Source organism: Paramisgurnus dabryanus, chromosome 17 (assembly GCF_030506205.2).
Source record: "Paramisgurnus dabryanus chromosome 17, PD_genome_1.1, whole genome shotgun sequence".
Lineage (NCBI taxonomy): Eukaryota > Metazoa > Chordata > Actinopteri > Cypriniformes > Cobitidae > Paramisgurnus > Paramisgurnus dabryanus.
The window spans coordinates 8622088-8637459 of record NC_133353.1 but is presented as its reverse complement, the minus strand read 5'-3'; the positions used below and the strand labels follow the sequence as shown (position 1 = coordinate 8637459).

The following is a 15372-nucleotide window of genomic DNA, read 5'->3' as shown; positions in this document are numbered from 1 at the left end:
TGCATTTACAGTTTTGGAAATCAAGATATTTTGTCTTTTTTACGGTCCTGAGGCTTTGCTTACCTTGTTGTGTAGCGGGAGTGCAGTTGGTGAAAGAAGTAAAACACGAAACGGAGTATAAATGATGTGGACTCTAAATGAGTCTTGTGGCATGGATTCTGTACCATATTAAATTGCATAGCATCATATTTTTTTCATTGCTTCATAATGCATTGAATGTCATCGCATTAAACCGAATCGAAATCGGACGCCAGTGCATCGTAAAGATGTATCACATCATATATATATATATATATATATATATATATATATATATACATATATATATATATATATATATATACATATATATATATATATATATATATATATATATATATATATATATATATATATATTTAATTTTTGACGTAGGTGGCATTTAGCTGCTTTTACATTTGAGCTTTTCATATGTATGTACTGTATGGTATGTATGTATGTGTGTGCGTGCGTGCATGCATATACAGTATGTGTGTATGCGTATGTTTGTATATGTGCATATGTTTGTGTGTGTGTGTGTGTGTGTGTGTGTGTGTGTGTGTGTGTATCAGCCTTCACTGTGTTTGTATATCTAAAGCTTCTGTTTTACACACAAAGTCGAAATGTTTAATAATGTGAGGTTAGCAACTGTTCATTGTTTGGACTCTCTTCAGCTCTGTGTTAATTCCCATTTTAGCGAAGTGATGCAAAAGTCTTTTCCAACCCTACAAAATTCCCCCTTTTCTCTCCTCTTGATTTACAGTCAATGCAGAGCAGATAAGACTTCATTAGTAAAATGTTCTCTATATAGATCTTGCTGTCTGGCACAGAGTTAAATTGCTGGGGGCTGACCTTGGATTTTTCTGCATTATTGATGCCTCTAATCTGGAACAGCAGCGTAATTAAAAGAGTGAATGCAATGGAATATTAACAAAGCGAAATGATGTACCAGTGTCTTGCAAATGGCCTGTAATTGGGATGTAGAGACAGTAATTAAAGACTGATCTGTTTACCTGAGACATTCTTCTTGTTGAAACCAGGTCTCCGTGCACCCGTCGGGGGACACACAAACTCAGGGCCCCGTTCTGCCTAATAGTGTCCGGTGGGGCCAGACGCCCATTAACCAATCGACGCCCTGGGAAACGGACGAGCCGCCTGCCAAACAGATGAGGGAGAAAGATATCACAGGTAACAAATGGAAAGAAATCCGTTTCCACTATATTGATCTTTCTGCTTTGATTTCGTTGTTATATCTGAAGATTAGGCTCTTGTGTAGTGCACATTTGTTTGTTTGTTTGTTTTCATAAAAGGATGCTAATACAAAATGTATTTTCATAGATACTAAAACATGAATTGAAGTAAATAGATGAATTTGGATTTATGTGTTGCTGTAGTTTAATAGGTAGAGTCCTGCTTTAGCAATGCAAAAGGTTTGGGGCGGGGTTGATTCTCAGGGAACAAGCATACTGATACAAATGTTTACCTTGATGCATCTGCCAAATGCATAAGTACCAATGGATAAATATACCTGTTAGATAGAAACAGCACAATGCCATAATTGTAAACATTAATGTGAATAACAAACATTTAAAACAATTACATGACTTGCAATATGAATAATGTACTTTATGTGCTTTGTATGTAGGGCTGCAAAATGATTAATCGCGACTAATCGTTTGCAGAATAAAAGTTTTGTTTACATTGTATATGTGTGTGTACTGTGTATAATTATTATGTATATATTAGGGCTATCAGTAGATTAAAATATTTAATCTAGATTAATTGCATGATCGTCATGAGTTTACTCGCGATTAATCACACTTTATGTGCTTTTATATGTAGGGCTGCAAAACGATTAATTGTGGCTAATCGTTTGCAGAATAAAAGTTTTGTCTACATTGTATATGTGCGTGTACTGTGTATAATTATTATGTATATATTAGGGCTGTCAATAGATTAAAATATTTAATCTAGATTAATTGCATTAATGCGAGTAATCGCAAATTAACCACACATTTTCATCTGATCTAAATTAACATTAATTTAGCACTTTTCTAATTGTTTAAACTCTAATCAACATGGGTGTGGAAAAAATATAGATGCTTTATGCAAATGTATGCAAGTGGATGGAAAACCATCCTTTGTGTATTTGTTTAGCACTTAGAAAAACATGCAAATAAAGATCTTTTTAGATATTCAACGACCATTTAGCGCATTGGATTTGCTAGATGAGGGCTTAATGTTCTTATTTTTATAAAAACCTTGGACTCATTTAGACAGCACGGGTCACATTTACTGTCTAAGGCTGCGTCTCAATGTATCCAACTATAGGCTAGACCAAGGGTCAAAAAGAAATTGTGCATTGCGTTAATCGCACGTTAATAAAATGAGTAGCATTAAAATGAATTTGCGTTAACGCGTTTATAACAGCCCTAGTATATACTGTATAAATACACACACATGCATATAATTTTAAGAAAATTAAATTTATTTATATATTATGTATTTATAATGACAGTATATATTATATATATTAAATATATATATAAAAATGTATCTACAAGTAAATATTTCTTAAATATATGCATCCGTGTGTTTTTATATAAACATAATTATTATACACAGTACACGCACATGATGTAAACAAAAACATTTATTCTGCAAACGATTACTCGCAATTAATCACTTGCAGCCCTATTTATTTGTATTTCACGTGTTTTCATCATAATAAGCAAATAGCTTCAACAAGGCCGTGCCAAACAGATGGTGTTTCTCTCCACAGCGTCATTGTGGCCTCCGCCGGTCAGCCAGGCCGGACTGCTGGCTCACACGTACGCCGTACCACAGGCTTCAGTTTACAGTCAGGGTGCAACCGTCCAAACACCCATCATTGGTGTAACCACTGCTCTACAGACTCCTGTAGCTCCCCTTCAGCCTCATATACCACCTCACTTTCAGCTTCAACAGCAAACCTCACAGCCGCTGGCTGGCATCGTCCTCAACGTTCACAGCCAATCCCTGGCCATCGGCAGTCCACCTAACGTCTGCCAGATCGCCAACCACGTTCACGCGGCCGTGGGCAACGGGCACCTCACACATCCCATGATGCAATCCGCTACGACGAGCTCATTGGCACTGACGGGCAACGGGCCGACGACAAACGGCCAGACGATCCCACAAAACTCTCAAGAGACCTCCAACGGGTTGCAGATGCTGAGAACTGTTGGATCGGGGAAATACGAATTCACCGACCGCTGGCACCCCAAAGGTAAATTACCTCACGGCTCTCCCGTCTCCCGCTTTCTAATCATTTCAAAAAGTTTGGTTGGAGTTATAATGTTTTGTTACAACAGCGGTAAAGCAATTACAACTCCAGTCTCCAGGAAAATCACTTTCATCGGCCTGCACAACTCGATGATCCTGAATACATTTAATGCCTCCCAGACTTTCTCTTTCAATAAAAACCTCCATTCATCAACACCTACAGTAGTATACCAGTCGAGTGAATCGCTTTTGTTTTCCCTTCCAGCCTGACCAGTGGTGATTTTATGAATTCGGGGAATCAACTGAACTATTGTGATTTAAGATACAGTTTGTGAATGCTTCAAAACTGTTGGTGTTTCTAAACTGGGAGAAATCATTTCCATATAAATGGAAACCTTATGTAAATACAGTGTATATGAATATATCAGTTCATATATCAACACAGAAGAGAAAGGCAGGTTTAATGTAGCATAGCTAATTTCCTAAGAATGATTTATTGTTGAGAATAAACTCGGCGTCGTTTCAAGTAACTTCACCAACAACAACATATGGAACTTCAAAACCTATTTCAGGAACGAGAAAATAAATAAATATAAGTATTAGCTTTCGGCAATCTGTGGGAATTTATTGCAGAATATAAAGCACAGCGAGTCCAAGTCTCAGACCACTTTAAAGTCTTTTAATAGATTTCAAGAAAGAAAAGTTTGGTCATGAAATGAAAGTACTATTTAAGATTCCGCAGGTCACTAATCACTTTTATGACCGGTTTTGTAGAAAAGGTCAGATTTCCTTGCTTCCATTAAATCACAAAAAAACCCTTCAGGAGGTTCTCAGATTAATATTTTTTAGTTCATTTGAATGTTTTTATTCAACATTTCACTTTTGTTCAATGTCAAGTCTGTCTCTGATTAATCCATTATCATCTGAACATAGATGGGAGGTTTGCTATGAGACTATGCTATGAGACTAAGCGGTCTAAACGGGCGTGTCCGATTCCACTTTTGAAAAATGTTTATGCGCCAAGTGCACGGCCTAAATTGGTTGTTCCTATTCTCCTAATGAGTAATGGGTCTGTTTTGGGCGTAAAGTGCAATAAACCAATGAGAGTCTCAGCTCTAATCCCTATTTAAAAAGCGAAATGTATGTGATAATCAAACCCGTGTTGTCGTCCCGTTTATAGGCGCATATTACTATCGCGCTCTTTAAATAACAAAAAAATATTGTGCCATTGACTTTAGAGCAGGTTTTTGTTGGTCAATGGCGTACTCTATTTTAGTTGCCTCAAAATAGAAATGCGTCAACAATGCGCCTGAACAAACCTCGTTTTCAGACCAGAACTTGGGTGCAAAATTGGGTGCAAATGCATTTGCTATTTAAACAACATGGCGCTAAACGTGAAAATGATCATTTGCGCCGGGTTGAAACTAACAAAAAGCACTTACTCAATTGGAAGGCCAAACAAAGTCGGCGATGTTATTTAAATGTTTAAACCAGTATGATATCTAACTACATTTGTACGAGCTGTTTTAGGTAGGCGTGGATGAGGCTTCACTTTTAAAAAGGAGGTCTCTTTAGATTTGAAACTTTAATTTTTGCAACTTTACAGATCTTTTTTGTGCAAAGACATATTTTAACACATAAAAACAAAGGTAAAACTTGCAATTAGGTCATATGACTCCTTTAACATAAATAAGATTATGACACCAAAAAATATATATATTTTTTCAAAGTCAAAGTAAACGGCGATAAACTCTTAATGATGCGACTCTGCAGACTAATTTATTTACATCCCCACCAATGTCAAAATCAAAATTGCACCCTTGGTATATACATTCTAAAACATGCAGCATTAGTTTTTTTAAAGTAATTTTTTTGGGTCATTTTTGCCTTTATTTGATAGTATGTATGGAGAGGACAGAAAAGTACTGGGTGGAGAGAGCGAGGGGTACGGGATTGGGCCAGGATTCCAACATTTGTCGGTGCACTGCCTACTACACCATTGGCTCTGACATGCTGGATTAACCTCAGAAAATGTACCCAACATGGGTTAATTTATAACCAACGTGTTGGACTCATTCATTTTTGATCGAACGATGGGTTGTAAGTAACCCAGCATTTTTATCCCTTTACTTTTTCTGTAGCTTACAAACTTATTATATATCCACCCCCAAATCCTTTATAATATGTTGTGTAAAATGATTTAAGAAACCAGTGTATTGTGGGATTATTAAATGATCTAGCGCCCTAAAATGACGTTTGTGCTTTTGCCTTAAAATCACCACGATTTTGTGGCCAGCTACCATAACGGCAGTTCTGCTCTCGCACTGTTAAATTGAATGTCATGTTGTATCAGTGCAAGTATTAATCTTCTAAAGAAGCCAGAACATGGAGATCTGTTTGCAGCCCATTTATCTGCTTGTAATTGCTTTGAGGCATGAAGACAAGTTTATAAATGATAGAGGTTTTTAAATGAGATTAACAGTAATTATTACTGCTCATTATTGATTAGCCGCACGTCTGCTTTTAAAGTCAGGGAAAGGAAAAAGTATAAGGAGGCTTATTTTATCCACGGCAAATCGATTGTATGGAGAAAAGCGGACAGTTTTTTTTACCATAAATAGAGTCGGAGCCGAGCGTCGCACGAAGCAGCGCAAGTGCATCAATAAATCATAAACACAATAAGACCAGCATACTACTGTATAGAAAGTTAAAAAATACTCAAAGTTTAAAACCCTCAACACTTGTGCCTTTCACATCTTAAGAGAGCTGTGTGCTACATTTCATTCGAGAAAAAGAGAGATTGTACAATAGTGTCATTCAGAGAGCTCTGGTTTATATTCATGCATTCTGACCTTCACTTTCTATGCATACCAGCCAGCAGGCCTGAGACGTCTCATATCAAATCTATAGTGCCATTGTTATCGATTCACAGCTCTTTTGTACTGGAAGGACGCATTTCACAAGCACAAGCTTTATTTCCGATTCCCCCGAGAGAGGAAAAGCTCTCCGCGGATCGGCAGTCGGATTCAGATGAATGTATTTTTCCGTTGTATGGGGGAACGTACAGTAATAACACACTTGAATGCCATTTAAAAGCATTTTTGTGCTTTTGAATGCATGCAGTCATAAATGCAATGGAAGCTCTATGCCATACATAAAGTATAAATATAGAGCGTGTCAGTGAGATCTTATATACATTACGTTTTCATATTGCAAAATACAAGGTTAACCGTGGAAATTGAATGTAAAATGTACATGAGTATGAATGTTTTATCTCACTGTTTAGCTTTAATGACAGCAGCACTCACGCTGGGAAGGTTTTGTGTTAAACCTGATGATCTGTGTCATCCCAGCATGATGGGAGATCGTTCATAACAGCGTCTTGTGTGGTTCAATGAAAGGAAATGTGTTGAAATATTTTACCCATTATTCCCTCATGTTGATTCAAACTTTCATGTTGCTGCTTATGAGACTTTTTATGAATCTTCATGCAAATCACGAAAGGGACGTTCTGGTGTCAGTCTTCATAATTTGCTTACATTTCATTTAAAACCTGAAGGTGCAGAATCTTAAAACTTTATTTCCAGGTTTGAATAAATTAGCAACACTTTACAGTTTTGGGAATTTGGGAATTTAGCTTATTCACCGTATCCCCCAGAGTTAGATAAGTCCATACATCCCTTTGTCATCTCTGTGCGTGCTGTAACTCTGTCTGACTCAGACCTCGCTAGCTTAGCTTAGCACAAAGACTGGAAGTGAAAAGCTCCAGCTAGCAAACTGCTCCCAATAAGTGACAAAATAACGCGAACATTTTCCTATTTATGTGTTGTGATTTGTATAGTCACACCGTGTACAAATAACAAGGTGATATGAGACACAGCCATCTTTTAACAGTATACATACTGGGAACTATATTCTCAGAAGACGAAGCACTGCTACTTGAGCTCCTCATCAGGGGCTTCTCGGTGCTGCGAGCAAATCACACCGCCCAGTAGCAGTGCTTCGTCTTCTGAGAATATAGTTCCGAGTATGTCTACTGTTAAAAGATGGCTGTGTCTCATATCACCTTGTTTTTGTACACGGTGACTATACAAATCACAACACATAAATAGGAAAATGTTCATGTTATTTTGTCACTTATTGGGAGCAGTTTGCTAGCTGGAGCCATTTACTTCCAGTCTTTGTGCTAAGCTAAGCTAGCGGGGGCTGCGTCAGAGAGTTACAGCATGCACAGAGATGAGAAAGGTATGTATGGACTTATCTAACTCTGGGGGATACGGTGAATAAGCTAAATTCCCAAAATCTGGGCATGTTCCTTTAAAGCCGAAAGTGAATAGGGTTTCCTCACTGAAGATCTGCATTTGTTAAAAATGAATCTATTTAATGACTTATTTCTGCGATAACAACCGTCTGCCTATACTGTACATTATCCCTTATTTAACTACATTAGTTAACATGAACCAACACTATATTTCTAAAGCCTTTATTAAACTTAACTTAGAAGGTAACCTCATAAACGTATGTAAACCTACACTGTTGGATTAATACTGTAAAAACTTACACAGGTAGTACAAAACCATATTTCTACATTATAGTAAAATACTAAAGTACTTGTATTGCTTTCTGGGTAATTTTGTTTAAGTGAAAATATTCAGATGTTTTGTTATTGCTGTAAGCTGACTGTAATATGCCAGGCAAATGTATATTAATTTGTATGTGTATCTGTTAATATTAGTTTATGCAGAATTAACAAACATAAGGAAAAACGTATTTATATTAACTAGCATTAACAAAGAGTAATACATTTTGTTAAAATATATTTCACATTGTAGTTGAAGTTAGCAATGCATTAACTCATTTTAATGAATGAGAGCATAATGTAAAATGTTATTTAAAAACATCTTGACAAGCTAAGAAGAATCATAAACTAACCATTCATACTCAAATGTTAATAACTGTTCGAAAATACGTAAAATGTTTCCTCTCCATCCTGTGCTATTTTCTGATTGGTCTTTTCGTTGACCCACTAAAATAGAAAATAATTTCCTGTCATCTTTGCTCTACAGGGCTCAAATTAATAGCAAAGATTTTAAGGGAAAATTACGTGCCCTTTAATAGTTTGTCACACATTTGTGAAACAGCTGTCAGAGAAAGGTGACATGTTGCTCTAATGATGTTGAGATATTTACACAACCAATTATTCAAATCGCTGCAAGGACGCCCGTGTATACAATTAAGAAGCGACATTAAATGTGTTCACAGACAGAAGTACCACAGTATATCCATTTAGCACCAAAACTAGGTCTCAGCGTACCGTTGTTTCTGGGTTATTCTTATTAAGTTATAAATCTATTGTATTTCATACTTTAGCATCCTGACGTTTGACTTTCTGTGAAGTTCTGAAAGTCATTCTGCATGCGTTATATTTGGTTCAGAGAAGATTAATTATACATAAATCATGTCAGATATGAGTCATCTATAAGGTGGCTAATAAGATGATGAATTTCTGGACATGAGGAAGTCTTGAGCTGGTTTGGACCGAGAAAATTCAAGGCCCTGGGAAGTTTTTGAAAATCTACATACATAAATACAGATCATTGAACGTGCTTGAATTTATTTTATAGATATGGATAAAAACTCCATATTATTCCCTGTGTAGTTTAGGATAATATCATAAAAACTCTAGACTTTGTAAGCTAAACTGCTAAACTGTTTGCTTTAAATGCTTATATATTCTGTATGCGAATGTTGATTCATACCAAAATGCTTTTTTGCATAGTTGTGTTTGACACATGAAAACGTCTCGGGTTACGTATGTAACTGTTGTTCTCTGAGAAGGGAACGAGACGCTGCATCTCCCTCTCCATACTTCCTGCGTCCCTGTAACGCCGTCTTTGGCAATATTTCAGATAGCGATATACTTCCTGGCTCCCGCGTCACCCTGTCTTTGTCATTAAGCCTCACCATTGGTTGAATTTGATATACACATTCAGACACACTTACACCTGGAGGCGTCCCCAAAGTGTCACCGCAGTGACGCAGCGTGAGTTCCCTCGAAAGAGTTCCCCTGTAACAATGTATCTTTAAAGGTAACACGATGTAATCTTGCTCTCACTTGAAATGAGTCCCCATGTTTAGTCCTTGAATTTGAGGGTATTGGACCTGGAAAGTCCTTGAAAGGTCCTTGAATTTGAAGTTAACTAAGGTGTCCTGATTGTATTATACCAAATACACAAAATAACGTAGAAAATGACATGCTTTACATTATTTTGTAAAGGAATAGTTGAAACAAAAATTAAAATGCATAATTTAGTCTTTTTATATAAGATTGTACCACCAACAGTTTGTTCTCCTTTAGTGCTTCACGTGAGGCAAGGAAATGATGACAGAACTTTCATATTTGAGTGAACTATCGCTTTAATAATCTCGGAGTATTGAGTCTGTTTTGAAATGTTTGTACAGTATTGTCAAAACTGATTTTTACTTCCAGAACTCGCCTGTGCTGTACTGTAAACATAGAAATGGCCAAATGTGCTGTGAAATGTCAACACTGCTTCTTTTAGTGTTATTTTCTACCTCCTTACTGATTTTATTTCCACATTCCAAATCTTTTTCAGCTTTTTTTAGACGCACAAATGATTTCCTGTTTATCTTTCTTTAACACAATGGTGTATTTCTGTCTGAAAATGACTTTGTTTGTTTTCTTTCTCTTCTTCTACAGAAATGTTGAAGGAATTGAACGAGCAGCGGAGAGAGAAAGAGTTTACAGACCTGAAAATAATTGTTGAAGGCAAAGAGTTTGAAGTCCATCAAAATGTTCTAGCTTCCTGCAGCTTGTATTTCAAGGACGTGATTAAAAGGTTTGCTTTCCTCCGGTTGATCATCTTTTCTTTTCGTAGGATGCATTTCTGTCGCCTCCACCTTCCTTCCCTGTTTTTTGCAGGTGTGAGTACGGCCGTATCCGTCAAGGGGGCCAGTAGCCATCCTCTCCCAACGACCGATGTATTTCATCTCTGTAAAAGGTCAACGCGTCACCCGCTCCGACCCTTTCATCTCCATTTACTAAGTGTGCCGATTTACATTTTAATGAGTGCGAAAGTTCCATGACTGGGCAGTTTTCCTTTTAAATGGTTTGTAAATGTCAAAACAAATTGAAGGACTTTTCTGGAAATGCATTCGGCTTATCAGATCAGCTTTCCGCTCTGCCTGTCGAGTGCTAAGAGTCTTCTAGACGTCCCACTTGAGCTGTAACCCGCCATCACAGCGTCTGTATCTCAGTGGAGATTCGCACGTCGCATGCCGCGCTTTGCATGATCTTGGGATTTAAGAAACCCGCAAACTGCACAAATCCCATTTGTGCTTTGTTGAATATTATTTTTTATTGAGGGTGTTATAAACGTGCTGTTTCTTATTGATGCTGGGTTCAGTGTCTCACAGCATCGTGACTCACTGTGTTTGTGGATGTTGGTTTTTGAGTAAATTCTGATATTGAATAATGCTTCAGGGAAAAGTAATGCATTCAGTGCAAGCCTTCACAACCACTACAAAAAAATAAAAAAAAATAAAACATAATTGACCTTTTTTCCCCCAAAAAACATATTTTATATTTCAAATGTGCAATTGGATATGCTTCTTTAAATTTGATGCCTGATTTGTGTTAGCGAGAAAAAATTAGATTACATTTACTAAAGCAGAGCAAAGGTGAAAGTAAAGATGCATACTGTAATAGACGCCAGATGTCTAACTTGAATTGTTTCGCCAAGTGTTTAATGCAGATCGCTTTTAAAAGATGATGTAAGCAGGTCGTCCAAAAAAATCAGAAATAGTCAACAAACCAGAATTGGGCATCAAGATCTGGATCGTAAATCCAGCCATATTTTTGATTTATGGTGCCAAATGCATGAAGTGAAACAGATAACAGCTAGATTTTATTCAGGGTGGCGTGTGAATCTACTGTAAAGCTTTCATATCCCTGTACCATATATCATAACTCATCGCCTACAAGGGCAAATGTGCCTGAGATCTCTGAGCGTTTGATTGTGAATTTAGTCCGGGTCGGGTTGAACTGAGCTCTCTCACAAGTAGAAGCAATGAAAACTGCATTAAGAGCAATAACACACAGCGGAGATCTCGCTCTGTTCTCAGTGAAGCACAAAATGTGCTGATGCACTTCACCAAAGCCATTTGACTTCTGCTGCTTGTGAAACCGGCTACAGGGCATAAACTGTGGATCTCTGGATAGGATTTTTTTCTCTTTTTTTAATATAGATTGTCCACAAACCCACAGATAAAGAATTTCTGTGCCGATACCGATATTACTTAGCATGACATCTACCGATACCAATAGATACAGATAGTTTTGCTTTTTGCTTTTTCTTTTTTGATTGCCAGGATAAAATTAATTAAATAAAGTTTTTAAACTATCGGCCGATGTCTGATAGTGGTAAAAATTGCTTTTATCTGCAGATACCGATTATAGGCCGATATATCGGTGCATCCCTACTCAGAAGACTGTTAAAGGAGAGACGTTTTTATTTCCTCACATTGCAAAAAATGACTTTCTTACTTAGTATTTTTCTTGTTTTCAGTAAAAATATCTTTAAATTCTTAAATTAAGATGTATTTTCTTGATGAACAAAAATAAGTCTAGTTTTTTGACAAAAAATATAAACTTTTAAGTAAATTAGTGCTTAAAAAGCAAACATGTTTACCAATGAATTAAGAAATATTTTCTTGAAATAAGTTACATTTTTATAAACTCATATAAAAAATTCTTATTCCATAGGCAGATTATTATTGTTGTTAATATTATTATTATTATTATTATTTGCTTGTTTTAAGCACAAATGTAGGTAGCACAAAAAATAGGTAATTTTTCCTAGGTAATTTTGATCATCAAGACAATACATCTTAATTTAAGAATTTTAGATACTTTTACTGAAAACAAGACAAAAATACCAAGTAAGAAAGTCATTTTTTGCAGTGCATCTGTTTCACACCTACTGTAGTGAGATGCATTGCTGTCTAAATAAGGCTATTTGAGAGACTTGCCCTGCTAAAAAAATCAGCAACCCAAGCAATTGGTTTATGCTGGTTAGTGCTGGTCTAACTGGTTGACAAGCATAGCCGCAAAATGCAATGGGTACTGGTGACCAGTGCTGTACCATTTATCAGGACCTTGGATTTGTTCGATTTTAGTTTTTAAATGAAATGTTTTATTTTGTTTAAGAGCAGATTGTTGACCAAAACTTCACATAAGGGCTAAATCCAGAATTGACGGCTATGTTTGCGAATGAAATTAACGCCGCGTCTTCACGCCTTTCTGTAAACATTTCTACATTACTTATTTATCAGAAGCTTCTAGTGGGAAAATGTCAGAGGTCTTTCACTTCTTCTGCCTAATTATTTGCTTGTTTACACTTACGGCTCGCTCTATTAAAAATCGACTTTTGTCTTTGATCTTTAAGGAGAAATAGTCTGATACGAAATAAGATGTGAATGAGACATTGATCGTTTAGATTGATACGTGCATTGGGTTTAATATCAGATGTCTGGCGGCGTATCAGCCTGTGCTTTGAGGTATCTGTCAATCAGAGCTGTTTATCTGTTTATGTAATGGTCTGTAAAGGACACCTGCTGAATTGATCATTCTCGTACGATACAAACAGATTCATTCATTTTTCAAATCACCCGCTAAGTGAATCTGCATTCGAATGTATTATATAGACATTAACAGTGCTTGTTTACATTGTGCATGGATTCGCTTATAAATATCTCTAGAGTTTATGGTAGTCGGCTGTTTTTTATTGAATTTTTATGCTTTGTTTTTTGGCAGTCCTCCATCTTGTGGTTTGCGCTGGCTGTTGATTTATTAGCATAGATGCTGGGTTATTAACATGACATGAATATTTAGTGTGATATTATTTGAAGAGCCCACTTTAGTTTGACAGCTCTTTATTTGCCTTCTCCCATTAAAATAGACCCTCAGAAGGGCTTGTGATTTCATATCGTCTTGTGTATTGTAATTCTTTTGCCGGGATGTTAAAAGTTTTTATTGGATGTTCTGGCTTTAAAATATGCAACTTACACACAGTTTTAAAAGTATAACTTTAATTCACATCACATATATGCATGAATGTGTTTGATGTATAAACTTTGTCTGTGTGAAGTTATATCTTTTAACTCAATCCTAAAACCTTAAGTCAGGTGAAGCTGGTTTGGTTTTGGTAGCTTGTCTTCTTCTCAGGTGGTCCAGTTTAGGACCAGTTTACTGACCAGCTAAACCAGTAAAGTTTAATATCGCAGCTAGGCTTGAGTTTTTAAAGAGCAGCAAGACATTTTAACCCCAAGACATTTCTGCTTCTAAACAGTCTGCGTTACTTGGACTTTCATTGTAATTTTGAATCTGAATTAGACAGATGCTCTCCATTTCATGTGTTAGTAGTTCATCTTGTTGGGCATAATGTTTAATAGACGGTACAGTATGTAATGCATATTGCAAGATATACCGAAATAATAGCAAACAATGCAAATGTGCATATTGCAATGGTTTGCAATGCCTCAAAAAGTTATGTATAGTCAAAATGTTAAGTCGACGCAGATAGCAGAGAGACTGGTGAGAGTGATGCTTTCTTTTCCCAGAAAAGAGTATGTTGTTAAATATATATTGTATTTTATTGTTATTCAGATTGATAATTTGGCAATTTATCATGCATAGTATTTTTCTTCAATAGTGTGCAGCCCTAAAACAGTATCGGAGATGACACGGGTTGTTTGGCTGGACGTGTTAAAGCTCTTTAGGTTTCACTCACTATTAGTGGCATGCTTTGATTTTTAAGATAATAGTTAGAAAAGACAGATTTTATACAGGGTAGAGTCGTGTTTTAATGTTTAAGAATACAATTATTGCCTGCACTAATACGCAAAAGCTATTTCAGAGCTCAGTGGTTTATTGAAAGGTCACAGTGAGTTTCGATGACTCTGATTGGCTGATCTCAGGAACAATGAGAGGATTGAATTTCTCTTTGTATTTCTTTCTCTATCTCTCATTGACATTCTTCCACATCTAAATGATCGACAGCCTTTTTTGTCTTTTGTTTCTTAATAATTCTCCTTCTCCACCTGACACCTGACAGCAATAAACTTTGCATTTTTGTTTTTCTTTTCAGGAGTAACGTTCTTGTTTTTCAGCCACCTCAAGAGATCCACGTCGCATCACATCAGTGTGCCTGTGTCTCCCCGATCACACGTCTTTATAATGACTAACGTGAACGTTCGTACGCAGGCCGTGCTCAACTCTGTTTTGGCAGGTCTTTGAAAGTAAATCTACATCCCAGTCATGGAAATTGTCCCTTTCCCTGTAGGATGGCTGCTGGCTCCCTGTGGCTGAACTGGTTTTACCCCCTTCCTTTCCTTTCCTTCCCTGCTTATATCATCATGTCTGTCTGTCCACATATAGATTTACTCATATTTTCATCTATGCACTATAACATTGCACAACATTTTGTTGGATATCTTTCTAGACTTAAACCATTGCAGATCTTCAGGAAATGCATGCATTCACATTTACACATTCGCCAGGTTTTAATTTGATCTAAAGAGACTACCATGGGATCAAACCTACAACCTTTGCACTGCTAAAGCTATACTCTACCAAGTGAGCTACAGGAACATGCAATGATTAAAAAGTGTATGTTTATGTTTAAATGTGCATCATTTTATTACATAATACAATGCATTTTTAAGAGAAGAAGTAGTGACGTTTGTTGAGTTGTTTTTATTCAGTTTAATGAAAGATGCTTTAAGTGAGCTGTCGGTATGTTGACTGAAGTGTGTAAACATCACGCTTGGCTATGTTTGTTTGAGCGCTCTGAAGTGTAAACTTCTGCCTCGACAAATGACAGACGACAGGAGCGTTCAGGAAACCTGTCGGGAAATGATCTTTAGTGGAGTTTACTTAGGCAAACAATATTACTACTGCTCGAGTTAAAATGAATTCAGAATCCTAAACCTACATATTAAACTTTTTTTCCGTTGAGCTACTGACCTTAATGATGCTTGCATAATAATTGAAAAATGATCATTTTCATC

At 36.5% G+C, this 15372-nt stretch overlaps 1 protein-coding gene across 1 annotated transcript in view; it reads left to right on the top strand.

The window, feature by feature from the left end:
- The window catches only part of LOC135736436 (kelch-like protein 29), a 99532-nt gene that overhangs the window by 39884 nt on the left and 44276 nt on the right, over positions 1–15372 (top strand). Inside the window, exons 3-5 of the mRNA XM_065255086.1 lie at positions 1059–1206; positions 2801–3286; positions 10004–10142. Of these exons, the coding sequence (XP_065111158.1) occupies positions 1059–1206; positions 2801–3286; positions 10004–10142 (773 nt within the window). The remainder of the gene's footprint in view (positions 1–1058; positions 1207–2800; positions 3287–10003; positions 10143–15372) is intronic.